This window comes from Vulpes lagopus, chromosome 12 (genome assembly GCF_018345385.1).
Source record: "Vulpes lagopus strain Blue_001 chromosome 12, ASM1834538v1, whole genome shotgun sequence".
Taxonomy (NCBI): Eukaryota; Metazoa; Chordata; class Mammalia; order Carnivora; family Canidae; genus Vulpes; species Vulpes lagopus.
This window is the reverse complement of record NC_054835.1, coordinates 20,603,480-20,631,309: the sequence shown is the minus strand read 5'-3', so window position 1 is coordinate 20,631,309 and position 27,830 is coordinate 20,603,480. Positions and strand designations below refer to the sequence as shown.

The window sequence follows — 27,830 nt, the reverse complement described above, 5'->3', positions numbered from 1 at the left end:
GTAGCTCCGTGATTGAGCATCTGCCTTCGGCTCAGGGTGAGATCCTGGGGTCCTGGGATGAAGTCCTGCATCAGGCTCCCCACAGAGAGCCTGCTTCTCCTTCTGCCTATGTCTCTGCCTCTCTCTTTGTGCCTCTCATGAGTGAATGAAAATAGAAAAATCTTAAAACAAACAAACAAACAAACAAACAACAACTTTAAGCCACAGAACTTTTTCTGAAGTATATTATCTATGGAAGCCAAACAAATAAAATAAAACAGATAAAAGCAGGTATGGGGCCCTTGGGGAGCTCCCTCCCGCACTCTTTTCTGTTGGCAGGGGTCTGGAACACGGGTTAAGCACTAACCAATACTCAGCAAGGAAGGGAAAAGAGTGTTTTCTTTGTAATTGATAACAGAGAAAAATGGCACAAACCTTCTAGACCTGTGGCAGCCATTAACCACATGTGGCTCTTTAAATTAAAATTAAAATTAAATAAAAATAAAACTTCAGTTCCTTGGGGTACGCCTGGCTGGCTCAGTTGGTAGAACATGCGATTCTTAATCTTAGGGTCATGAGTTCAAGCCCCACAGTGGGCATGGGGCCTAGGTTAAAAAAGAACTAGAGGGCCAGCAAATCATTCTGCTCTATGGCTCTCCACATCGGTTGTACCAATATTTACTTCAATTCTAAATACTAAACAACATAAGTGAATAACACAATCATAGAGGAGTTCCGCTTCCCCTATGTCCTCACCAACATCTGACTGGCAGATTTAAATTTTTTGCCAATATGATAGGTATGAAATTGGATATCATTATTAATTTTCATTCAATCAACTTTGTTGAGGTATAATTTTTTTAAAAGATTTTATTTATTCATGAGAGAGAGAGAGAGAGAGAGGCAGAGACACAGGCAGAGGAAGAAGCAGGCTCCATGCTGGGAGCCCAACGTGGGACTGGATCCCGGGATTCCAGGATTGCGCCCTGGGCCAAAGGCAGGTGCCAAACCGCTGAGCCACCCAGGCATCCCTGTTGAGGTATAATTTATAAATAATAAATGAAACTCATTTTAAAAGTACAGCTTGGGGGATCCCTGGGTGGCTCAGCGGTTTGGCGCCTGCCTTCAGTCCAGGACGCAATCCTGGAATCCCGGGATCCAGTCCCACGTTGGGCTCCCAGCATGGAGCCTGCTTCTCCCTCTGCCTGTGTCTCTGCCTCTCTCTCTCTCTCTCTCTCTCTCTCTTAATATGTCTATCATAAATAAATAAATAAAAATAAATCTTTAAAAGTACAGCTTGATTTTTTAACAAATAGATATCCTCACGGAAGTACCACCACAATCAGGACACCTGACTGACTCAGTTGGTAGAGCATGTAACTCTTGACCTCGGAGTTATGAGTTCAAACCCCATGTTGGGAATATAGTTTACTTACAAAAGAAAAAAGTTTTAAAAAATGGACTTTGGAGAAGTACCACCACAATCAAGATATAGACCATCATGGGGGCACCTGGGTGGCTCAGTCAGTTGAGCATCTGACCCTTGGCTTTGGCTCCGATCATGATCCCAGGGTCACGGGATTGAGCCCCAAGTTGGGCTCCACGCTCAGGGCAGAGTCTGCTTGTCCTTCTCCCTCTGCTCCTCCCCCTGCTTGCTTGCTCTCTTACTCTCTTGCTCTCTAATAAATAAATACAATCTTTAAAAAAAAAGGTATATAGATCATCACTATTACCTCAAGAGTTTCTGCATCTCCCCTTCGCAGTCAGTTTCCATCCTACCCTAACCCCAGACAACCACTTATCTCCTTTCTACTGATATAAAGTGGCTTTGCCTGTTCTAGAACTTTGTATAAATGGAATTATATAGTGCATACTCTTGGATAAGGCTTCTTTTGCTCAGAATTATTTATTTATTTATTTATTTATTTATTTATTTATTTATTTTAAATTAATTAAAATTTAAATTTTAAATCCAGTCTCACGTTGGGCTCCCGGTGCATGGAGCCTGCTTCTCCCTCTGCCTGTGTCTCTGCCTCTCTCTCTCTCTCTGTGACTATCATAAATAAATAAAAAAATTTTTAAAAAGCATATATGAACACTTGCATACAAATATTTTTGTGGATATTTGTCTTTGTTCCTCTTCAGTAAATACCTAGGTGTGGAATGGCTGGGTTATATGGTTAAGTGTATATCTACCATTATTAAAAACTGCAAAATGGTTTTCCCAAGTGGTTGTATCATTTTACAATTCCACCAGCAACGTATGAGAGTTTCAGTTTCTCCACACCCTTTACATGGAGTTGTCAGTCTTTTTAATTTCAGTTATTCTGGTGAGTATGTAGTATATCTCACATGGCTTTAATTTGCATTTTCCTGACTGTCAGGGAGATTGCCCAACAGGGGAAATTAAAAAAAAAAAGGTCTACATATAGGAAATGGAGTCAGGTGATAGCTGATGTGCTCAAAGCTTGTCCTTTTCTGATTTTTTTGGCTACTCCTTCACATTCTCTGCTGGAGACTTCTCATTTTTATGCCTTCTAAATACTGCAATGTCTTGGAACTCAGTGTGGCAAATAATCTCCAAAGATGGCCCTCACTGATTCTAGCCCTCCCAGTATATACACACCATTGTACCCCACAAAGGGAGGTGAGGGTCATCTATATGCCCTCCTCTTGAATCAGTGCTGGCTGCTTGAGTTGCTTTGATCAACAGAAGTTAGTTCCTGGCCTCGGGTTTAAGAGGCTGAGTAGCCTACCCCTTTACTTAGGGGAGGCCAACTGCCACACTGCAAAGAAGCTCAACGCAGACTCCTGAATAAGGAACAACCACGTGGACAGACAGCGACTACCTGGAGTAACCAAGGCACCAGACATATGCGTGAAAGCTTCCTGGGCCTTCTTGCCCAGCCCAACCACCAGCTCAATGCAGCAGGGTGAATGACCTGACTGATGCCCCATAGAGTACATTGCAACAGCCAAGGCCTGCCCGAATTCCTGACCCTCAAGATTGAGAGAAATAATAAACTGATGTTTTAAGCCACTAAGCTTTATGATGGCTTCTCATTCAGCAAGAAGCAACTAAAATACACAGTCCTAGGATTTCTGCTTTTGCTCCTTTTTGGGTGACCACCTCCCCACAAGAACATGCTCCTTGTGAAGGACCTCATCCAACCATCCTCAGAAGAGGAAGCACAAGAAGCAGCACCTGGTGCAGAGTCCCAACCCCTACTTCGTGGCCAAGAAGTGCCCAGGATGCTACAAAAAAATCACCACCATCCTTAACCATGCACGAAAGGTAGTTTTGTGTGTTGGCTGCACCACAGTCCTTTGCCAGTCTACAGGAGGAAGGGCAAGGCTTATAGAAGGATGCTCCCTCTGACAGAAGCATCACTAAAAGCACCCTTCTAAAAAAGAGGAATGGGAAACTATACCAATAAACACATGTGGGATACAAACAAAACTAAACAAAAAAATCTTTTCTCAGTTACCCACATTCCCTGCCCAGGCGATTCCAGCCAGTCCCATCGTTAAACCCATTGCAATGCTGAGGACTCCACCTCCAAACTCTCCCCAGACCTCCAAGCTCATATATCCAACTTCCTTCTCAGTGTCTCCACCTAGATGACTAATAAGCATCTCAAACCAAAAAGGGCTCTTGATCATCCCTTCAGAGGGCTAAGTTTTTGCCTTTTCAGTAAATGGCAAATCTGTCCTTCTAGTTACATAGGGCAAAAAGCTGGGAACTAGCCTTGATTCTTCTTACTCTCATGCCCCATGGCCAATCTGTCAGTAAATCTTGTGGGTTCCACTTCCAAAATCTGATCACCTCTAACTATCTCTTTCACCACCATTTCATCTAATCCACCATTATTCCTCAATTGATTATTTTTTTAATTAACTATTTTTATTTCTTTGAAGTAACTCTATGCCCAGTGTGGGATTCAAACTCACAACACTGAGATCAAGAGTCATATGATCTACTGACTGAGCCACTCAGGCACCCTGATTCTTCACATTATTGCAATGGCTTCCTAACTGCTTTCTCTCCTTCCACTCTTGTTCCCTCTCTGCCCCACCCTGACCCCAGAAGCAGCCAGAATGCACCTTTAAAAAAAATTTAAATTGGACACTTTGCCAGTTCAGTTAGTAAAGCATGATTCTTTTTGTAAAATATTTTATTTATTTATTCATGTGAGAGAGAGAGAATGAGAGAGAGACACACACACAGGCAGAGGGAGAAGCAGGCTCCATGCAGGGAGCCCGACGCAGGACCCGATCCTGGGTCTCCAGGATCACACCCTGGGCCAAAGGCGGCACTAAACCGCTGAGCCACCGGGGCTTTGCTAAAGCATGACTCATGATCTTGGATTTGTGGGTTTGAGCCCCATGTTGGGTGTACCGATTACTTAAAAGTAAAATCTTTTAAAAATAAATAAAAGAGCCATATCATAATGGTCCCTGATGCAAGTAGGAATAAGAGTACAGAAGAAACTGTCCCCATGAAATGTTCATCCATCACAAGACTTATATTCCCAAAATGTAAAGAGCTTAAATCAAATTGTATTATTTTTTTGCTCAATACCATCCTGTGCCTTCTCACCTCAGAGTAAAATCCAAAAAGCCTACAATTATTTGTAAATCATGTATCCAATATGGCCTTATACTTACAATACATAAAGAACTATAAAAACTCAGTAATAAAAAGCCAACTAAACTAATTAAAATATTAGAAATGGATCTGAACAGACATTTCTCCAAAGAAGATAAATAAATGGCCAATAAGCACATGAAAAAATGCTCAATATCAATACCCATCAAGGAAATGCAAACCAGAATCACAACCAGATATTAACTCATATCCCCCAAAATGGTTATAATCAAAAAGATAGATGACGAGGTGCCTGAGTGGCTCAGCGGTTGAGCATCTGCCTTCAGCTCAGGTTGTGATCCCAGGATCCTAGGATTGACCCCTGTGTTGGGGCAGGGGGGGGGGGGGCAGAGGTCAGTGGGAAGTCTGCTTCTCCCTCTGCCCCTCTCCTCATTCCTGCTCGCTCTCTCTCTCAAATAAAGTAAATAAAAATCTTAAAAAAAAAAAAAAAGACAGATGACAGCAAGTGTTGGTGAAGATGTGGAGCAATTGGAACATTCACTCATTGCTGATGGAGACATAAAATGGTGCAGGGACTTTGGAAAAGTGCAACAGAGTAAAGACAGTTACCACCTGACCCAGCAACTCCACTCCTAGCTATATCCCCAAGAAGAATGGAAATATGTCCACATGAAAACTTGTGCACCAATGTTCATAGGAGCATTATTCATACTTACCAGAAAGTGGAAATAACTCAAATGTCTATCAGCTAGTGAAAAGATGAAATATCCACACAATGGACCAATATTTGGCAATAAAAAGAAGTACAATACATGCTACATAAATGAACCTTGAACACACATGCGAAATGAAAGAGTTCTGTTACTAAACACCACATAGTCCATATACTTGAGGTGTCTATAAATATAGAAACAGAATGTAGATCATTGGTCTCCTGGGGCTGGGGGTTATGGTGGGTAAAGATAGGGCTAATGGGTGTGAGATTTCTTTTGGGGGTTATGAAAATGTTCTAAAATTGTGTTGACAGTTGCACAATTCTGTGAATATATTAAAAGCCATTAGTTGTATGCTTTAAATGGGCGAATTGTATGGTATGTGAATTTATATCTTTTTTAAAATTTTTATTTATTTATTTTAGAGAAAGAGAGAAAGTGCAAACGTGGGAGAGGAACAGAGGGAGAAAGGGGGAGAGAATCTGGAGCAGGCTTTCCATTGTGTGTGGAGCCTGATGTGATGCAATATGGGCTGGACACAGGGCTTGGTCCCATGACCCTGAGATCAAGACCTGAGCTGAGGTCACAAGTCCCACACTTAAGCCACCCAGGCACCTCTGTGAATTTATATCTTGATAAAACTGTTAAAAAAAAAAAAAAAACAACAACAATCTTGAGTCTTCTTAGGCCCTACAAAGTCCTTACCCATGTGAGTTCATCTCCTTCCATCCTTTTCTTTGCTCCCTCTGTACAGGTCACTTTGGCTTCCTTGACCCACCAACCAGTTCAGGCCAGGGCTGTGGCTTATGGGCAAATAGTTTGTGCACTAATAAAAAGTCCCTGGCTGAGACAAGAACTGCAATCTAGGCTTCCGCTTATCTGACCTGGGCCCCAGGGCTACACCATCTCAGAGGGGTCATTTTCTAACTGGCACACAGGTGTGCCAAGACCATGTTCAGGGTTTTGCACATCATGTTCCCTCTACTGCTTCTACTCTGCCCTCACATACGCACATAACTTGCTCACTTTTTTTTTTTTAAGATTTTATTTATTTATTTGAGAAACAGAGAGAGGGCACCTGGGTGGCTCAATGGTTGAGTGGCTGCCTTTGGCTCAGGTTGTGATCCTGGGGTCCTGAGATTGAGTCCCACATCGGACTCCCCACAGGGAGATGCTTCTCTCTCTATGTCTTCCTCTCTCTGTGTCTCTCATGAATAAATAAATAAAATCTTTTAAAAATAATAATAAAAAAAGAGAGAAAGTGGAGAGGGGCAGAGGGAGAGAGAGAAAAACACAAGCAGACTCCCGCCCTGAGCATGGACCCTGACACGGGGCTCAATCTCATGACCCCGAGATCATGACCTGAGCAGAAACCAAGAGCCAGATGCACTTAACCAACTGAGCTGCACAGGTGACCCTGACTTGCTCACTTTTATTCATTTCTCTGCTCCAATGTCATCAGAGGGGCCTTCCCTAAGCCCTGAATGATATCAGCCCCATCATCCTCTCACTCTTCACCCACTTTTATTTCTCTTCACAGAAATTACTACTATCTCATATATCACATATTGATGTACATTTTGGTTACCATCTGTCTCCTTTCACTAGAATGAAAGCCCCATGAGAATGGGAGCTTTGTTTTATTTATTGCTGTAGCTCCAGTGCCTATGGGAATGTCTAGTATACAGCAGGTGCTCAATAAATTTCTTGAGTGCATTCATAAATGCGGTAAACTCAAGTAGTCATCCAAGACTTTATTGTGGACACATCCAAGCTGATTCTAGGTGAAGAGAAGGTGTGTTTTCTGTGGACTGGACTGATCACATAGCCATGGAAAAGTAACAATGCAGTGCTGAACGCTCAGTGGCCAAGATTATCCAGAAGACACAGCACTACTGATTCAAATGTGACCTGAGTTGGGTGAGAGCCAGCGCTCAGGGAGGGACCCCTTGCTGGTTGGGGCTCTTACCTCTTCTTTTGTATAGTACTTCAGGAGGCCTTCTCTTGCCAGCAGGACAAACTTCCTCCTCAGGAACTGAGCATTGTCCCTCCCTCGCTTCCACAGGAACCCTTCTCGGTTACCTTAGCCACCAAGGACGAGACAGAGGGAACACTCACATCCTTAATATGAACAAGCAGTTCTCAAACCTCATAGGGTCTTGAGGGTAGAATGCACACTCCGCCCAGGGCTAAAATATCTAAAATATAACTTTGCCATGTCAACTGCAGCACGTTCAGACTTTGTCTGGGGCCAAATTTGCAATGTCTCATGATTTCAGTTGGGCCCTCCCTAACTTCCTTCTTTGGCTGTTTCATAAGATAGAGTAAACTCTTAAGGAGGCTAAGTCCTGAGAAACTGGATGATTCTGAAAGATGCCCATATGGTCCTGCCCAACATCATGTCAACATTGGCCTAATGAAACTCTCCAGGGGGTGGACCTAATGAGTGACCTCTAGGAACCTGCTAGCTGAAGAATACTGTGAGCTCCGGGTAGCTCAGAACGCTGAGCTCTGGCTGCCGCTGGTCCTCAGGGTGGTTTTGTATGCTTTGTTTTCTGGGTCAGTGTCAAGCTTGGACTCAGAGCAGCTGGGCAGAAACGACCCCAGATCAAGGGCCAGCGATGAGCTTGTGCCCCACACAAAGGTGTGAAGGGAGGCTGAAATCCTTCCCATGCACCTTGCCAAGTCTTATGCACACGAGGAGTCATACTCACAAGAGCAGGGATGCCTCTTTTCTAAAGGTTCTGCCTGGCGGGTGAGTCTTTCTGCAATTCTATACTAAGACTCTACATGCATGTGTGGCCCTGCAGGGACCTGAGATAAAAATGCTTCTTGACCACTCAGACCATAAAACTCTACCAGCTGACGTGTTGCTGTTTCAGAGACAGAGGAACCCACATCTTGGCCTCTGTGGCCAGAGTGAGGTCGGCAGATACTGTCTGAACTGGGCCCTGTTCCAGTAGCCAGGCACTTCATTGTCTAGAATTCATTAGAACACAGACTTCACAAGATGATGGAAATAACTTTACCTGGGGATGACATGGTTTTCCCATCGGCCATAAATTCCTGTCTTTCATACTTAGCTCGAATCCACTGTTCCTTTAACACTCTAAAAAAAAGAAAGAACCTTTGGTCAACTGCTGTCTGATGCATCCTCTTCACACAGAGTGGCGCATCACAGAGGCTGCCTGCTCAGACCACTCAGGGCTGCTCAGCCTCAGTACCTTACATCTGGGGCTAATTCTTTGTTGTGGTGAGGGGAAGAATCCTGTGTTCTGAAGAATGTTTAGCAGCATCTCTGGCCTCTATCCTCTAGATGCCAGTAGTACCCCCTCCCTAGTTATGACACCCCAAAATGTCTTCAGATATTGCCAGGGTGTCCTTGGGGAAAATATTCCCCCCAAGGGGCTATATAAAAAACACTGGGCCACTCCAACCCCAGCCCAGCCCTCTAGGTCAACCAGCTCCCCTGGACTATCTACAGTCCCCCTCCCACTGCATGCTCATAAGTTGAAGCTAAGGGAGCCCATGAGCCTCTTCCTGTGGCTTGCCCATAAATTCTGGGCATGCTACACTGAACAGAGCCATGATCTTGGGGTCCAACCACCTGGGACCTGGTCCTCTTCTACTATTTATCCACTGTGTGACCAACACAAGTTCCTTAACTCCTCTGACCTTGGGGGAATAGTTCAATAATACTATACCTACCTTCCCCTCAGGGTTGTTGTGGAGTTTAAATATATACAAAAGGGCCTAGTACCACGATCAGCATATAGTAGGAGTTTAATGTTAGCCGAAGCAAATATTGTCATCCGTGACCCCGTGTAGAAAACTTCTTTTTTTTTTAAAACATTTTATTTATTTACTCATAGAGACACACACACACACACAGAGAGAGAGACATACACACACACAGGCAGAGGGAGAAGCAGGCTCCATGTAGGGAGTCTGACGTGGGACTAGATCCCGGGTCTCCAGGATCACAACCCGGCTGCAAGTGGCGCTAAACCGCTGGGCCACCGGGGCTGCCCAGAAAACTTATTTCAATTGTTTGGTTCCCTCTTGCCTTTTCCAGGTAAATGCTCCAAGATTTCTGTGACCTTACTCCAGACCCACAGGGAAAGACCCAGAAGTGGGCACTGGGCCTGAACTCGCTAATCAGAGCTCTGCCCCAGGCTGTGTGGAGTAAAAGGAGTAAAGCTGAGAGGGCAAAGGATTGGAAGCCCTCTCACCATCAAGCTGGGAGCTGGAGCTGGTCATCTGGAGCCAGAGACCTGGAAGTAGCCTTGCTCCCAGCTGAATGAAAGAAGCCTGGCCGACAGAAAGGGGCAGGAATGAGAACCAGACAGAGAGTGAGAGAGGCCGAATAGCATTTGAGTCCCTGGCTTGTCCTTCCTGAGGGTGGCTCTATCTCTGTCTCTCCTACGGGTCTGATCCCCAGAATCCATAAAATCCCACTCCTGCCTAAGCTGGTTTAAACTGGTTTTCTGTTACTTACAATCAGGAGTCCTACCTAAGGCAATTCTCACTCTCTCACAGCCCTCACTCCCAGCTCACTGCGGAGAGTCACCAAGCCTTCTGTGAAACCCTGAGCCACAGGATCAGAGCTGGGAGAGGGAGTGGAGACTGAGGCCCCAGTCCTGGTCCTGGAGGTGGGGAATTTAGAGGACTTCCAGAATTATAGGGAGAAGATCATTGGTGTTCCACTAAAAGGGGATAAGGTGCAGGGCTGTGGTTGGAATCATGACAAGTAGTGGCTATAGTGCTGGCAGAAAGCCTAACACATAGTAGGCATTCACCAAATTCTTATTCCTTTCTCCTTGCAGCCAAGCACTGAGTAGCAGCAGTGAGGCAAGGTGAGCCAGACCCTCTCGAGTTAAGCCTGGCACATCCCTCCGCCTGGGCCACGAACCAGGCAGCATTCTGAAGGTGACACTGAGAAATGGATTTAAAACTAGCCTGTTGGGTGGCCTATAAGACATTTTACATAAATTATCTCATTTAATCTCTACCACCCTGCCATGATATAGGCATCATTACCTACATTTCCAGAGATGAGGATACCACGATTCAGAGAAGTTTGGTAACTTGTCCACCTTCTCACAGGTAGATAGTGGTAGAGTCAGGAAACAATACTGGAGTCTTCTCAGTAGAAAGCTGCAGCTCCCCTGCTACTCCATGCTGTATCAGTAGCCTCTCGGTTGTTTAACTACTGGGAAATGGCAGGGTACTGGGTAGAGTTGTATAGTTTGTGCACTGTCCAAAAGCTTCCTGCTGAGGCTAGCAGACAGTGGTGGCTGAAATGCAGCCTGCTTCCTGCAAGCCATACCCGCTATGAGGCTGTGTCTGCCCAGAGGGTACCTTCTTCCCATTTGTATGAGTGGAGGCAGAATGCTATCTAACAGCCCTGGCAGTGAGGCTGAGTCCCCAGGAGGGAGGTTAAGGCTCAGTCAGTCCTAAGAAAGTTGGGGTCACTAGGTACCAGGGTCACACTGACTCCTCATATCCAGGGGACATGAAATCTCCTGCTGCTTCCCAGCTTCCCTCCTTATATTAGATTTCCCCAGTGCCCTGGTACCCAACACCAGGCCCTGGTGTCAGATGGGCTAGTCAGTCCCAGTTCTGTCTCTATGAACCTCAGGTATGTCACTATACTATAGAGACCATGGCAGTGCTATCTCAGAATCATTGAGAGAATTAAACAAATTACCGCACACAAGCATTTAGCACAGAGCCTGGTGCATAGGTAAAGTTCAATAAATATTAAGTGGTTACTATTATTTTTATGGTGATTATGTAGGCATCCGAGGCCAGACAGCTGCTTTGGAGCTATGCTGAGTTCAAGACATTCCGTAGGAAGTAGCCGAAACACACCCATTCTACCAAACCCCCTCCCCCCCAAAAAAACAGTGTTCCTCTTCTCTATCAAATTAGCCACTATGAGTAGGCTATGAGAACATCAGAGACAAAGGGCCCATCATAGAGAAAATGCCCCATTTCACAGCTGTGGAAACTGAGTCACAGAGAGGGGAAGTGATAAACCAAGCAATAAAGGTAGAGAGGGAATGAGGCCAGGTCTCTGTGTTCTCCACAATAGTACCAAATGTTTTCCCGGATCCACCAGATCCATGGAAAAGACCACCACACACAAAGGTACTAGAGATGGAGCAGGGATCAGGGAAGTGAGACCAAGAAATCACCCACTCACAGGCAGTCGTTGGCTTGGGGGACATAGTAGAAAGCAGGGACTCTGGCTTCATACTTGGCCTTCACACGGAGGTTCCCATTGTGGCTCATAAACTGTAAGACAAGAGCAACTTGGGGTAATATTAGAACTTGAAAAAATGTGAAATGAAACCACTGTCTACCCAGAAGGCCACTCTTCCCACTGGCTCCTAGGCTGAGTCAGGAAACGCTCCTGGAGTTTGATGCATCCTATTGGGCTTGGTCATACATGCTGCTGGGAAGCCACAGCCTAGAACAATGAGGCACTACAACCGTGGCTCACATGGGCAGAGCACTCTATGGTTTTTATCCTAGTGGATTCATTCGATTCCCTAGACCATTTTAATACTATCATCCCCATATTAGAGGTAAGGAAATGGGCTCAGAGAGATTAGGTGACTTACCCAAGGTGACACAGCTAGCAAGTGAGGAGCTGGGACTTGAACCCAGACCTAACTCCAAAGCTCATGTTCTTCCTCCCACCCTCTCTCTCCACAGATGGCCAGGACCACCAGCAGCTACGTGCAGGAGATAGACATAGCTGGAGGACAGAAGTTGGAGCTGGCCCCATGGAGTAGGTAGGTCAGGATGATCACTGGGGCCCTGGGACACCTGACACACCCAGAGGCAGATATGCCAAAGTTGGCCTTGGCCAACAGCTGGCACTCAGTAACGGGTGGCATATCTGGGGTGAGGGCACATGTGGGAAGAAACATCAGGTTTTTAATATACATCCTTTGAGCAGAGTGAACCCCATTCTCCCCCAATCCCCAGGGACTCCAGACTATGACACAGGATTTGAATGGGCTCTGGATCCCAACAGAGCAGGTTTGACATCCCAGCTGTGCCACTTACTCAGTGACCCTTGGGCACTACTTAACCCCCTGAGGTTCAGGAATTAGAACTGCAAAAATGAAAAAAGTATAATAACAGGAGGGTTACAAGGAAGGTTACAATCTTCAGGTCTGTGTGCTGGTTTACCGGTTTCTTGTCTTTCTCCTGCACTAGAATGTAAGCTCCACATGGGCAGAGACTGTATCTTATTCATTGTGCTTTCCTAATACCCAGCACGTAGTAGGCTTACAGTGATGTGTCCAACAAATAAGCATCGAGCACAGTGCCAGGCAAAGTGGGCACTCAGTAAACACGGGTCTACTTCTCCAATAGTCCTTGAAATCCTCAGCCAACCAGCACAATTTAGATAGAACAGCTTGCTCTCTGAAGGTTTTGTGGCCAAAATGGTATTACCATCCAAGCTGAAGGTGTCCTCCATCTCTATAGGTCAGGAAAGAAAAACTGTGCCCTTCCTAGCTAGGGGGTGGGCTGGAACCGGGACTATAGACCCGGAAGCAGGAGCTTACATTTAATCCTTAGAGCAGCCCTGTCAAGGGGTAGTGGTATCCTCAGAACACAGACATTTAAACAGGGAAATAACCGGCTGAGGGCCTTGCACTCACCGTCTCTGGCTAAGCAGGGAGTCTAAAAGGCAGTGCTTTCTCTTGCTAGTTACTGCTTCTCTCTGGAACCGTTTCACTGTTTCTTCCCCTGGAGAATGCTCCATCCCCCCCACGCCCGTACCCTAGGGCCTGCCCACCGCCTCCACCCCCCCACCTCCATCCCACCCCCCACCTCCACCCTCACCCCACCCCACCCCCCACCCCGCTCTGCCGTTCCAAGGCTACCAGTGCCTCCCTCCGCCACCCCCGCTCCCTTCCTACCTCCACAGTACTGTCGTCCCAGAAGTCAAGTCTCACGGATTTAACTTTGCTGATGTCTGGGAAGTTGCGGTGGACGCCGGAGCAGTTGAGACAGATGAAAATACCCAGCTTGTAGGAGGCCCAGTCGGGATCTGCGGGGCGAGAGGGCGGAAGGGTAGTTGGATGGAGAGCTAGGCACCGAGACCAGGGCTGGGCTGGCCGCGGGGCGGGGGTGGTGGTGGTGGTGCTGGGAGAAGCAGGGCTTGGCCTTAGGATTCCTGGGCCATGCCCAGCGCTGCCCACGCTAGGAACCCTTTCCTCTCGGCCCCCCACCCTGGGTGAACTAAGATACCAGCATGGTCAGCCCACCAGGATGATCCTGGAAGGAGTCTAGGGATGGGGCGAGAGGCTGCGGCTGCGGCGAGGGCGAAGTGGAAGTGACAGGACTCCGGGGAACCGAGAGGAGAGTGCGGAGGAAGGGGCCTCACTGGGGCGGCCGGCGGGGGGGGGGGGGCGGCAGGTGGAGAAGTCGGCCTAGGGCCCCTGGGCCTCGGCGTCCGCAGGGTCCGCGCTGCGGAGCGGGAACCTGGGGGGACCCCGGGGCGCCGGGGGCAGGAAAGGGGCCACGGGACCTTCAGACGCCGCGGTCTGGGACCCCTGGGTGTGGGGGATGTTTGGGTACATGGGCGTGAGAGGTGGCTGGGTCCGGAGCAGAGATGTCAGAGACCGAGGACCGAGCGCGTGGGGTGTCCGGCGGGGAACGTGAACAAGAGGCCAGGGCACCCGGCTCCGGGGCCCCCGTCGGGGTCCAGAGTGCGGAGGTCAGGGGGCCTGGGTGCGGGGGGCGCGGCAGCCGAGGGCGCGGGGCGGAGATTCGTGGTACGGGTGGGCTGGGGGCCCGGGTGCGAAGGTGTCAGAAGGGTCATGCCCGGAGCCAGCGGCGACCCGGGACGGGACCGAGTCTAGAAGGAGGGGGGTTGGCCGGCAGAGGGGTCCTGCTCGCGGCCGCCGCACCCTTACCCGCCGCTCCGCAGTCGGCGCAGCGCGCGTTGCCGGTGCCCGCCGCCTGCAGCAGTTCCAGCAGCCGCTTCTTGTTGCGCTCGCGGTCGCCCATGGCCGGCCCGGCGCGCTCAGCGGGGCTCGGCTCCGCCGCCCCCCAGCCTGCAGCGGCCCATGGCGCGGAGCTCGCCCGGCAGGTGGAGAGGGAAGCAGCTCCGCGGCCTCCCGCGCGCCAGCGCCGCTGCCAGCCCCGCCCCTCGGGCCTCGCGCCTCCCGCCCCGCCCCCTCGGCCGCCCGCCCCGCCCCCTCGGCCCTTTGGCCCGCCCCCTCGGCCTTCCAGCCCCGCCCCCTCGGCCCTTTGGCCCGCCCCCTCGGCCGCCCCGCCCCGCCTCCTCGGCCCGCCCGCCCCGCCCCCTCGGCCCCTGTGCCGCAGCTCCAGCCTCTCCGCCCGGGCTCAGGCGGGCCAGGCCGGCCACACGCGGCGGGAGCCGAGCGCCGGGCCGGGAGCAGACCCCCGCCAGGCACCTGCCAGCTGCGGGACTGTGGGCCACCCAGTCAGCTTCTCTGGCCTCGGTTTCCACCTCTGTAACAGGCGAAGAAGGACATGTCTGCGTCTCTGGGCTCCTTGGAAGATTAGACACGATCTAACCCGTGAGAGCGTTCTACTGATGTATCGCTCACATCTACTTAGAGAGATTCCAGTGCTAACTCCGAGGAAACTCTCCTTGATACCCAGCCTCGAGCAATCTCTCCGGCTTCTGGTCCTGCCGGAACCCTGTTATGGGATCCGTCCCTCCCTTCGGCCCCGAGCACTTTCTATCTACATTGCATCACAGTTATTTATATATTTATGTTAACTCCTCTCCCACCTCCAGCACACACAGGGCCACGCTGAATAGTTCACGTCAGTAGCTTTATTTCTGTATCCCACACAACCCTAGAAACCCAGCACCTGCACATTTTTAGAAGTCCAATAAATAGCTGCATGACTGTTCACCGGGAAGTGTCCTTTCACCAAATGTGGACTTCACCAGGCACTTTTATCTGTTAAGTTCCATCACTGTCAGGTGTGGCCAGGGCTTTGATAGTCTTGAATCTAGGGTCTCCCCCCACCATCCCTGTCCCTCCTTGACCCCTTTCTCTGGGATCTCCGGGTGTCTGGTAAGGCACAGATGGCACACACTTGCCTTTCCCTCTGTAGGTAAATACCCATCTGTCATATGCATATAGCTTTATGCACAAGGATGTTAGATTTCCATTCCGATGATTACAGTTGAAGTTCAAGCTGACCTACCAGTATCCCAACTCAACACGCATGCATAGGTACATGTGAATACATAGGGCAGCATGATATAATGGAATGAGTCCAAGAATACAGATTTTGAATCTTGACTCCACCACTTACTAGCTACGTGGCCTTGGGCAAATTCTTTCACTTCTCTGAGCCTTATATTCCTCGCCTGTAAAATGAGAATTAGGGACGATCCATTTAATGGGGTCGTTGAGATGTGCCAGGACGTGCATGGCACACAAAGTCTGCCATTCCTTTCCAGAACACAGGGCTGCCTTCCTTTCCCTGCCCGTCTGGTCAGCTCGTGGGATCATCATTTGGAATGCTGTGTGTCATTTCCCATCTTCCACAGGGTGGAGGAGGTCAAGCCTCTGGGCCTGGGAGGAGGGGGACATTCCCAAAAATAATCAGTCAGGAGAGTCTCAACTGTGGGGGGTGAGACCTAGCCCAGAGGCAGCTCCAGAGGAACCAGAGAGAGCCCCAGAGGGGTCAGAGGGCATGGGGCTTGTTTACCAAATAGGCTGAAAGATGATTCATTTCCGCTGTTTTAGATGAAAAAGGAGACAGAAATAAATCTCCCAGGAGACAGATGGGAAAGGCGACTTAAGATAGGAAGGCAAGAAGGGAGGACGTAGGGGGCAATGAGGGGACAAGGCAAGGACATCATTTCTCTGCTGCCCAATGCCTGGGCGAAACCCTCAGCCTTCCTAGTTCATGTACCTTTGTCCCGCTCTCCTCTGACGCAAGGGGTCTCACCATTTTGTGAGATCCCACAAAAGCCAACCCCAGCAAAACTAGATCTCCTTCATGGTGAGGAGCCAGAGATAGAAAGATTCCTTTAGATTGTCCTCCTCCTGTTTTATTTCTGGAGGTTTCCATTTACGGAATTCCAAGCCTCAAGGTGGAATTTCAGGCATTCTCAGAGACTAAATAAATAAATATTTAAGAAATAAAAGATACTATTGTATTTTGTTTGTAATGAATCTCTTTCTTTCTCTGGGGAATGAAGGGGTGACAATGCTAGTTAACAATTATTGATTATTTTACAGAGAGTTTCACACCATTGGATCACATTTGAGTGCCATGACTGCTCTGTGAGGGCAGCATGTTATCCTCAGAGGGGTTAAGTTACACTAAGTTCAAAGAGCCAAATGAGCAGAACAAGGGTCTAAATCCAGGTCTCCTGGTGGTCACTAAATCCCATAGGACAAGCCTGCCCTCCCTTTCATCCTCTCCCATTCCTGGGTTTTTTTCCCCACTTCTTAAAAAAACTATGGTAAAATCTCTGTAATGTGAAATTGGCCCTTTTAACCACTTTTAAGTGTACAATTCAGTGGCATTAATTACATGCATGATGTTGTGCCACTATCACCACTACCTGTTTCCACAACTTTTTCTTTTCCTTTTTAAAGATTTTATTTATTTATGAGAGAGAGACAGAGGGACAGAGAGCAAGAGTAGGGGGAGGGACAGAGGGAGAAGCAGACACCCCCAAGCACGGAGGCCAATGCGGGGCTCAATCCCGGGACTCTAGAATCATGACCTGATCTGAAGGTAGACGCCTAACCCCCTGAGCCGCCCAGCTGCCCCGTTTCCACAACTTTTCATTGCCGCTAACAGAAACTCTATAGCCCACTTATAGGTAATGGACATGATCAGCATTCAGTTCAGATCTGTGTTCAGGAACGAGAGGCTGTTCCTAAGGCAGAAGCACTGGGTCAAAGGCCATGGTGACCAGGATCAGGGGCCAGGCTATGAGGGGCAGGGTGGGCCGAGACAGGCTTCTCATGGGCTCCATCCGTGCAACAGCTGCAGGGGTGAGGGGGCAATTCAGGCCCTAGACAGAGAGTCCTCTGTAAATAAAGCTCCCAGGGTCCCTCAGAGCACAAACATCCAGCCCTGCTCTCAGGGTCACTGTCTGTTGAACCGAGCCCAGCCACCATGGGGCTGGAAGAAAGCTTTCAACCACATTCCCAGCCCTGGACTTGGCTCAAGATCCTTGGGGAATAGATCACGAGTCCTTTGAAAATTTAAGTAATTATGTTTACTAGATTTTTAAAAAGATTTTATTTATTTATTCATGAGAGACACACAGAGAGAGGTAGAGACATAGGCAGAGGGAGAAGCAGGGTCCTCATAGGGAGCCTGATGTGGGACTCGATCCTGGAACTCCAGGATCACACCCTGAGCTCAACTGCTGAGCCACCCAGGCGTCCCTAGACTTTTTTTTTTAAACTATAATTACATGAAATTTGGAAAATGCAATAAAGAAGGAAGAAATACCACAATTATGACCACCATATATTCAGGGATTGTTTTATGTCAAGCATTATTCCATTTAATCTTAAATACAATCCTTACGTAGAAACTAGTTGTATGCCCATTTTACAGATGAAGCAACTGAGGCCCTGGGAGAGACTTTAAGTACATTTGTCCCAGGTTACACAACTGATATGATGTATACTGGATGATACATAATCTGGAGCTTTGGGCCTCTTTCATCAATATATTAGGTTGATAGTATGAAGCTGACTTACAAAAATAGTAATGTCATGCAGGTCAACCTAATATTATCTTTTAATTGTTCTACCACCAGTCTTTTTAAAAAAGATTTATTTTATTTATTTCTGAGAGAGAGAGAGTGCACATGTGCAAGGAGAGGGAGTGGCAGAGGAGAAAGAGAGAGAAAGAATTCTCCACCAAAAGTGCGCAGCCTGACATGGGGCTCGATCCTAGGATCCTGAGATCACGACCTAAGCCAAAATCAAGATATCAAGACCCAACCACCTAACCAACTAAGCCACCCAGGTGCCGCTCTACCAGCAGTCCTTTTTTTTTTTTTTTTTTTTTTTTACCAGCAGACCTTATTAAGCTTTTCCTAAATTTTCATCTGGCTGTTTAGCTGTAATGAGTATCTTTGTTCCCAAAACCTCTCCCCTCTTTAACGCTAGTATTTTCAAGCATCCGAATCTCCTGTAATTGCTCATTGATTTCCTGGTCTCCCTTACCTAAGCTTCATGAGGGCAGGGTCAGATCAGTTGTATTCTCTGCTGTATCCCAGTACCTGCCTGCTGTGTAGTGGAGATTCGAAAAATATTTGCAAAATAAAGAAATGAATGTGGGTAAAAAAACAATAAACAGTAAAGTGAGAGGTCTTGGGATCATGAACATGTTTTCCCTTTGAAGGAAATTACGGGCAGGCATATGAAACAGCAGAAAATCAAGCAACCAAGCCAAAGAATCTGATCAAGTTAACCTATTTCTTTGTATATTCAATATTACTTTATCTTCTATAGGAAGCAGCTAAGAACCCAGAAGGACTCCCCACTGCAATGCTACTAAAGTGTTTGCTCCTTCACTCGTTAATTTTTTTTTTCAATTTATTTGTGATAGTCACACAGAGAGAGAGAGAGAGGCAGAGACACAGGCAGAGGGAGAAGCAGGCTCCATGCACCGGGAGCCCGACGTGGGACTCGATCCCGGGTCTCCAGGATCGCGCCCTGGGCCAAAGGCAGGCGCCAAACCACTGCGCCACCCAGGGATCCCCTCCTTCACTCATTAAATATTTGTGGGGCATACACTATGTGCCAGGCACTGTTATGGGCACTGGGAATATATAGCTATAAACAAGCAAAGGTTCCTGCCTTTGTTCAGCTTACCTTCAAGTGGGAGACAGAACATGAACAGAGAAACAAATATACCTATATATAATATGTTATCAGGGTGATAAATGCTGTAAAATAACAATAAGTAAGAGGATAGAGAAGGATGGAAGATGCTATTTTGATAAGAAGGTCAAGGAGACCCTCTCTGAGTAAGTGACACTGGAGCAAAGATCTGAAGGAAAGGTTTGAGCTAAGTTAGCACCTAAGAAAAGTGTGTCCCAGGAAAAGGGCCAGCAAGTACAAAGGCCCTGGGGTGACAACATGCTTGTGATGTGCTTTGTCCACCTCCTCTGAGCACACAGCTATCCAACTCTATGATCTGTGCCTTGCTCAAGCTGCTTCCCTCTATTACTGCAGCCCCCTCCTCCTTTACCCCATCCTCTTACCCAGCCCCCACTGTTCTAGCAAACTCCTGCCCTTCTGCCCAAATTCAAATCTTACCTCTTACAGTTTGCCCTGTCTCCATCTATTTTCTCACAATGTTCATATTTCTGTTATAATAATCATCACACTGTACTATGATTTTTAAAATCTATCTTGTCCCAGTTGTCAGTGATCTTGTTAACAGCAGATTGTCCTATTCATCTTATATTCTTGGTGCCTAGCAAGTACCATGCCCAAAAAATGTTGGTTGATCTATGTATGTGAAATATCCAGGACAGGAGAATCCATAGAGACAGGAAGCAGATTCCTGGTTGCCAGGGACTGGGGGAGGGAGGCAGGAGAGTGACTGCTAAATGTACAAGGTTTCCTTTTAGGGTGTTGGAAATGTTCTGGAGCTAGATAGTGGTGATGGCTGCACAGCACTGTGAATGTATTAAATACCACTGAATTGTACACTTTAAATGGTTAAAATGAGGGGTGCCTGGGTGGCTCAGTGTGTTAAGCATCTGACTCAATCTCAGCTCAGGTCTTGATTACAAGGGAATAAAATGGTTAAAATGGTGAATTTTATATTATGTGAATTTTGCCAGACACACCCTAAAAAATGTTGGTTGAATTGGGTGAAGTTGAGAGCCCTATTATTATAGGCAATCAAGCATGTGGGTTTGCATTCTGAATAAAATACAACAATAAGTTGAAACATCCAGTTGTGAAATCCGCTTTTTTTTTTTTTTTTAAGATTTTATTTATTTATTTGAGAGAGAGAGCATGAGAAGGACAGGGGATGGGGAGGAGCAGAGGGAGAGGGAGAAGCAGGCTCCCCATTGGTTAGGGATGGGGCCTCATCCCCAGGACTCCAGAATCGTGACATGAGCCCAAGGCATACACTTAACCAACTGAGCTACCCAGGCATCCTCAGTTGTGAACTCTAAAGAGCCAGAAAATAAGTCCTGAATTAACACACAATAATTGTTTACACTTTATAATGTGACCTGGAGCACTGACTGAGAAGTTAGTCACAGAGCTTTACTCACAACTATAATCGAAGGGATTAGGGTGACATCTGTTGGAAATGTGGTTTGAACGTTGAGGTGCTACTCTGTTGAACTAGAGTTTTAAAATTGGGCTTGAAAATCTAAAACTTCAATTATCTTTAGTTATACCTAAATTAATCACATAGGCAATTTTTTTAAGGTTATTTTTAGGATACCTGGGTGACTCAGTGGTTGAGCATCTGCCTTTGGTTCAGGTCGTGATCCCAGGGTCCTGGGATCGAGTCCCGCATCGGTCTCCCCGCAAGGAACCTGCTTCTCCCTCTCCTATGTCTCCGCCTCTCTCTGTGTGTCTCTCATGAACAAATAAATACAATTTTTTAAAAAAGAGTTTATTTTTTTAAGAAATCTCTACACCAAACATGGGGCTTGAACTCACAATCCCAAGATCAGGAGTCACATACTCTTCTGACTGAGCCAGCCAGGGTCCCCAAGGATTACTTTGGAAAGCATCTAGGTACTTTCTTCTTGAGATGGTTTCTTAGACAATCACATCTTTCATCTCAATCTATATAATCAATGGTCCAATTAATAATATCTTCTATTGTGAAAAAAATAGCTTCCATTGTATAATATTTTCTATTTTCCCAATGATTTATATAATTTCATTTTCATAACAACCTTGTGAGAGTGGTACATGAACTTTATTTTGCAAAAGAGAAACTGTTCTTAACAGGAGTAAACTGAAATACACATATATATATGAGGCAGTGTTGGAACATGAGCCCAGGTATTCCGATTCTGGATTTCAAATCGTGAATGCTGTTTTTTTTTTTTTTTTTTTTGATCATTTGCCTTATCATTTTAGTTGTGTGTGATACTTTTAATTTTTTTAATTTTTAAAGATTTTATTTACTTTTTTGAAAGAGAGGGAGGGAGAACACAGAGGGAGAATGAGAGGGAGAAGCAGGCTCCCTGCTAGATTCTAAGACCCTGGGATCATGACCTGACCAGACAGTTAATTGACTAAGTGACCCAGGCACCCATGTGTGTAATACTTTTTTAAAAGACAGTAAGACAGTGTAACATAAAAGCAGAAAAGAAATCTAAAACTTTAGCCAAAGTAAGATTAGGAAGGCCAATTATCTTTCCTCTATAAAATGTCACTGGGGAGGATCCCTGGGTGGCGCAGCGGTTTGGCGCCTGCCTTTGGCCCAGGGCGCGATCCTGGAGACCCGGGATCGAGTCCCACGTCGGGCTCCCGGTGCATGGAGCCTGCTTCTCCCTCTGCCTGTGTCTCTGCCTCTCTCTCTCTCACTGTGTGCCTATCATAAATAAATAAAAAAAATATTAAAAAAAAATATCACTGGGGAAGGGGAGCAAAGAGATATATTGTGTACTCTTTGCCTAGAGTTATCTAAGAATCAACAGCCTTTTCATGGGAATCCTGGCTATGTCTGAGGAGGGGAACGACTTTGAAGACTAAATAAAGTAGATCATATCACTAAATAAATATTTAAACTTTATATGATGCATGTTTATTTCAAATGACTTGGAGAATTAGACTTTGTGGGTTTTTTTGTTGTTGTTGCTATTTTTGTTTTTGTTTTTTAAGTAGGCTCCACACCCAGAGTAGAACCCAATGCAGGGCTTGGACTCACCACCCTGAGATCAAGACCTGAGCTGAGATCAAGGCTTGGACACTTAATTGACTGAGCCACCCAGGCACTCTGAGAATTAAATTTTTTAAAAAAGATTTTATTTATTTATTCATGAGAGATACAAAGAGAGACAGAGAGCCCGACGTGGAACTCGATCCCAGGTCTCCAGGGTCAGGCCCTGGGCTGAAGGCAGGCACTAAACCGCTGAGCCACCAGGGCTGCTTGAGAATTACACTTTTTAAGTAAACTTTCATTGAAGTGTAACAAATATACAGAAAAGCACAAATAATAAATGTATCATTTGATGAGTTTTTAGTAAGCGCATGCATATGTTTAACCAGTACCCAGGGCTAAAACAAACAAACAAAAAGAAGAACAAAAACAAAAAAAAAAACCATCTAAATCAGGATTTCAAAAGGCTCCCTTTCCCCTTCAGTGACTAGCCCCTAAATGTAGTCTGATTTTTATCACCATATATTCTTTTGCCTGTTTTTGCACTTTATATAAACCGTGTGGCTTCTTTCACTCAACATTATGTTTGTGTCTCTCATGAATAATTAAATAAAATCCTAAAAAAAAATATGTTTGTGAGATTCCTCCATGTTGCTGGGTATAGTTGAAGTGTATTCAATAGACACATAATCTTTTGACCCTTGAGATATTCCAGGTTTGGGCTTATACAAAAAGCACATTCCAGTATTAGGTTCAACCATAGAAAACTGCAATTTTTGTAAATCAACAACTGTCAGATACTGGCAATATATTATAGCTCAACCTATGCGATGTCTTTTAGTGCACATATGTCTGTATTCTGTTGAATACACACCTAGGGGTGGGATGACTGGCTCATCAGAGATACATATGTTCAGCTTCTGTAGATACTGCCAAGTGATTTTCCAAAGTAATTCCACCAATCCACAGCTCCATCAGCAAGTTTGAGAGGTCCACACCCTTGCCAACACTCAGGTCTTACTGATCTATCAGCATTTTTTTTTAAGATTTTATTTATTTATTCATGAGAGACACAGAGAGAGAGGCAGAGACACAGTTAGAGGGAGAGGCAGGCTCCACGCAGGGAGCCCGACGCGGGACTTGATCCCAGGTCTCCAGGATCATGCCCTGGGCTGAAAGCGGCGCTAAACTGCTGAGCCACCCGGGCTGCCCTGATCTATCAGTATTACCTGTCTTCTTCACTTTAGCCATTCTCATGGATGTGTAGTGGTATCACAACATGGGTTTTAATTTTCATTTCCCTGATGACTAATAAAAGAACACCTTTTTTCTGCTAATTGGTCATTTAAACATCCTCTTTAGGTAAGTACTTATTCAAGTCTTCTGCCCATTTTTTCTGTGGTTTGCCTGCCTTTTTCTCATTTTGCAGGAATTTAAAAATTTACTTATTTGAGAGAGAGAGAGTGAGCAAGCAAGGGGAGAGACAGAGGGAGAAGCAGACTTCCCACTGGGCACAGAGCACAATGTGAGGCTCAATCTCAGGGCTCTGAGATCATGACCTGAGATGAAATCGAGTGGGCCACTTAACAAACTGAGCCACCCAGGTACCCCCGTAGATATTTTTTTTTAACTTCAATGTTTTAATATCATAAAATACAAGTACAAAACATTGTACAAGTATATGTTGTACTACACAGAGATGGAATAATACATTTGTGTTTTTATCAGACTATCACCCAGTGCTAGCCACTGTACCAATGGCTTTCCGCAGGGATTTTTCTACTCTTTGTATGAGATTTTATCATGAATAAAAAAGCTCACAAATCTCTCAACCACTGCAGATTTAAATTTATCTTAATATTCTTGTTCAGCTGCTTTGGAGACCGTTAAGAAATACAGAATTGCCTTAGCCGAGAGTTTTGAGTGGCTAAAAAATTTTATTATTTCATGTTGGCCCAGATCTCCCTTACATTGGCATTGCAAAGACACTGTGCACTTCTATGGGGTTTAAAAAAAAGTGTTGTCTCAATAGACAGCCCTCTTAGGTTTGGGAAGGCAAATTACCATTTCTTGAAAAGTACAGACTATTGTAATAGTTATTGGCTAAGTAGTAATTCATGAAAATCCATTTATATAACACAAATAATAGCAACAGAGAGCCATAAAGCCCCACATATACTAAAGAAAACAAGTTTGGAAATATTTAAACTAACTATTTTTCCTACCTCTATACTGGTTTAGCCACATCAAGTGAGAGTAAGTTATCAGCCAATAAAGAAAAGTATTCAGCATTCTGCTTCCATAACATACCTCAGCCATCTCGGCTAAGACTTTTCTATGACAAACCAAAAAAAAAAAAAAAAAAAAGATAAAAGTTGCATTTACTTTGCTGAAATAAAAATAAAATAAAATAAAAAATAAAATAATGCTGATTTCATAAAATATCTGTAACTAACTTTGTTTCTATAATAAAATGGTGGCTATCTTTTTTGAAGTTTTAATTACCATTCTTGCCATTAAAAAAAAAATCTATCAAAGTCATGTCAACCTTTAAGGATAAACTTTGGGGTACTTAAAATAACATGTTTGGAAAACTGAACCACATTTTTAATTGCCAGCATTATGCTTTGTTCTTGGTAGAATCATCTTTGTTTCTTCTTTTTACATCCCAGTTATAAACCCTGGCCATATTGACTTCAGTGGTAGTAAATTGGTCTCGAAGAAAGTCAGGATCTTCCTCAAGAGAATCAAGATTCTTTGTGGCAGTTGATAGATTCTTTTCCAACAATGCCTGAGCTTCATCAATATCATATTCAAGCATTACATCAGCCCCCAACCACAGACACACTTTATCAGTAGGAGGAGCTGAAGCTTTGCAATACAGGTTATCTGCCAGTAAGAATCTGGTCTCCAGTGAACCCGTGGACTCTTTCTTCTTCTGCATGTATTTTAGAATCTCTAAAGTCTGCTTAATTTCAGGAATCTGACCTTTTAGCCTCCTTTTCTTTTGAGCAAGATTGAGTTCCATAAACGTATACTTCTGGTACTGTTCATCCAGCTTCTTCAGCACTGTATCTGCAGTCTCATTCCCAGGCTGTTTCATGAAGGAATCTACATCTTCCACAAACACGGCCTCCGGGACCCCCAGGTGGAGCCGCCGCCCATTCCCCGCGGCCACTTCTCCCAAGCCACAGCCGTCCTTAGCGGTCGCCATCCTGGAGAAGCGAGCCGATATTTTTAAATATATTCTGGATACCAGTTCTTTGTTAGTCATATGTATTGCAAATATCTGCTTTCACTCTGTGACTTGCCTTTTCCCTGGTGTCTTTTTTTTTTTTTTTTTTAAGATTTTATTTATTTATTTGACAGAGAGAGAGAAAGCACAAGCAGAGGAACGGCAGATGGAGCTGCAGAAGCAGGCTCCCCGGTGGGGCAGGGAGCTGGTCTTGGGGCTTCACCAGAGGACCCTGGGATCACGACTTGAGCCAAAGGCAGACGCTTAACCTACTGAGCTACCCAGGATCCTCTCCCTGGCATCTTTTAATGAACAGATATTTTTAACTTTAACAAAGTCCAATTTATTTTTTTCCTTTATGGCTAATGTTTTGTGTTTTTAAATTTATTTTTACTTTTGTTTTGTTTTTTTAAGTTTTATTTATTTATTTGAGAGAGAGAGACAGAGATAGCAAGAGAGCACAAGCAGGAAGGAGAGGGAGAAGCAGGCTCCTCACTGAGCAGGGAACCTGGCATAAGCTTCATCCCAGGACCCTGAGATCATGACCAGAGCTGAAAGCAGACACTTAACTGACTGAGCCACCCAGGTGCCCCTGGTTAATGCTTTTTATGTCCTATTCCAGAAATGCTTGCCTATACTGAGGTCATGAAATTATTAAGTGCTAATTTAAAAATTTTTTAAAATTTAATAAATTAACGTATACTGTATTATTAGTTTCAGAAGTAGAATTCAGTGATTTACCACTTGCATATAATACCCAGTGCTCATCACCTAATGTGCCCTTCTTAATGCCCATTTCCCAGTTACCCCATCCCCACAACCTCCCTCCCCTCCAACAAGCCTCAGTTTGTTTCCTACAATTAAGAATCTCTTATGGTTTACCTCCCTTTCTGTTTTCCTCTTATTTTATTTTTCCTCCCCTTCCCCTGTTTTCATCTGTTTTGTTTCTTAGATTACACATATGAGTGAAATTGTATGATAACTATCTTTGTCTGACTGACTTATTTTGCTTAGCATAATATCCTCTAGCTCCATCCATATTGTTGCAAATGGCAAGATTTCATTCTTTTTCCTGGCTGAGTAATATTCTTGTGTGTGTGTGCGTGTGTGTGTGTGTGTGTGTGTGTGTGTATCACATCTTTATCCATTCATCTGTTGATGGACATCTGGGCTCTTTCCATAGTTTGGCAATTGTGGACATTGCTATATGGAGCACTAATTTTTGATGTTTTTTTTTTTCCCCAAAACAAAATGAACTTTTTACATATTATGTATGTGACATTCATTAATTTTTTTTTCAACCAACACTGAATTAATGAACCCTCATATGTGCCAGCCAATGTACTGGGTTTTACAGGAGATATAATTATGGCCTTTATTCCTCATGCACTCTTGAAGGATCTTGGAGAGGTGACATCTCTTGTCCTAGTTCATGCTAGGTCTGCTAGGATTGGAACACAGAATTAAAACATGGGGTTGACTGAGTCCAGAATCTGAGCACAACCAGTGACCTCCTCTGTCTCCAGGACGGATGCTGAGACATAAAGAATGGATTTTTGAAATATTCTGGTTGGTAGCATCCAGATCCCCTTGGGAAACCGACTAGAGAGTCAAAGAAGGGGACAAAGATGTGTGGTCAGAAATGAAACAAAACAAAAAGCCCACAGGTTGTATTCTGATAGAGAAAAGTCCAGTGGTTGGCAAAAGGGAGAATGCTCTGGCTTGGCACACAGGGAAGCTCTCAGGGCAGGGGGCACCCTTCTTGGCACTTGTGAGGTGAGAATTCAGACCATTTTTTGTAGAGGGGGTGGGAATCTCAGCGAAAGGGACTGGCAGGCACAAAGGTGAGACAACATGAGATGTGTGTCTTTGAGTCATCCCTTTTGTCTCCTGACTGGGTGTGTGAAGCAGGAAGTTATCAGCCTCAAGTAACAAAGCATTGATCTCCAAGTGGCTGGAACAATTAGGGCAGTTTTTCCCTTACTGAACCAAAAGTCTGCAGATGGATGGTTTTAGGGATGATCCAGCAGTTGATCAATGTCATCAAGGATTTTGTCAGCATTGCCTGTCCTGCTCTTCTCAGCTCAGCCTCCCATTGGATCTTCAGGAAGAAAGGGAAGGGGGCCACTGCTCCTCCCACTCTTTATCAGGATATAAAATCTTTCCCTGATAGGCTCCCAAACTGAACCACACCCACTCTTAATCTTAATCCTTAGCAAAGGGAAACGGGATTACCATAACCTGTTTGCCTTCCCTGAAGACACTGCCACCCACCTACAATCAGGGATTCCAACAGGAGCGGCCATGCTGTGGGTGTTGGGTGCCACAGCATGTGCCTGGTGGTGAGCAGAGAAAGAGCTGGAAGATTTAGGTGAGGCCCCGACTCAGGGCAGGAATTGGGAGATTTGGTTAGCCCTGGGGCTGTTGG

General features: G+C 45.5%; 2 protein-coding genes across 5 annotated transcripts in view; both read right to left on the bottom strand.

Annotated features, from left to right (window-relative positions):
* ADAP2 (ArfGAP with dual PH domains 2) overlaps window positions 1-14,485 on the bottom strand; it is a 28,761-nt gene extending 14,276 nt beyond the window's left edge. For all 4 annotated transcript variants that reach the window (XM_041726416.1, XM_041726417.1, XM_041726418.1 and 1 more), the window contains exons 1-5: window positions 14,244-14,485; window positions 13,245-13,375; window positions 11,510-11,601; window positions 8,331-8,410; window positions 7,271-7,383 (exon numbers count right to left, since the gene is read on the bottom strand). In XM_041726416.1, coding sequence (XP_041582350.1) covers window positions 7,271-7,383; window positions 8,331-8,410; window positions 11,510-11,601; window positions 13,245-13,375; window positions 14,244-14,337 — 510 coding nt within the window. In that variant the 5' untranslated portion in view covers window positions 14,338-14,485. The remainder of the gene's footprint in view (window positions 1-7,270; window positions 7,384-8,330; window positions 8,411-11,509; window positions 11,602-13,244; window positions 13,376-14,243) is intronic.
* Window positions 14,486-24,587: 10,102 nt separating this feature from the next.
* Window positions 24,588-25,381, bottom strand: LOC121473556 (prefoldin subunit 3-like). The gene has a single exon (XM_041726047.1). The coding sequence runs from the start codon at window positions 25,379-25,381 to the stop codon at window positions 24,788-24,790; it is 594 nt and encodes a 197-aa protein (XP_041581981.1). The 3' UTR covers window positions 24,588-24,787.
* Window positions 25,382-27,830: the final 2,449 nt, after the last annotated feature.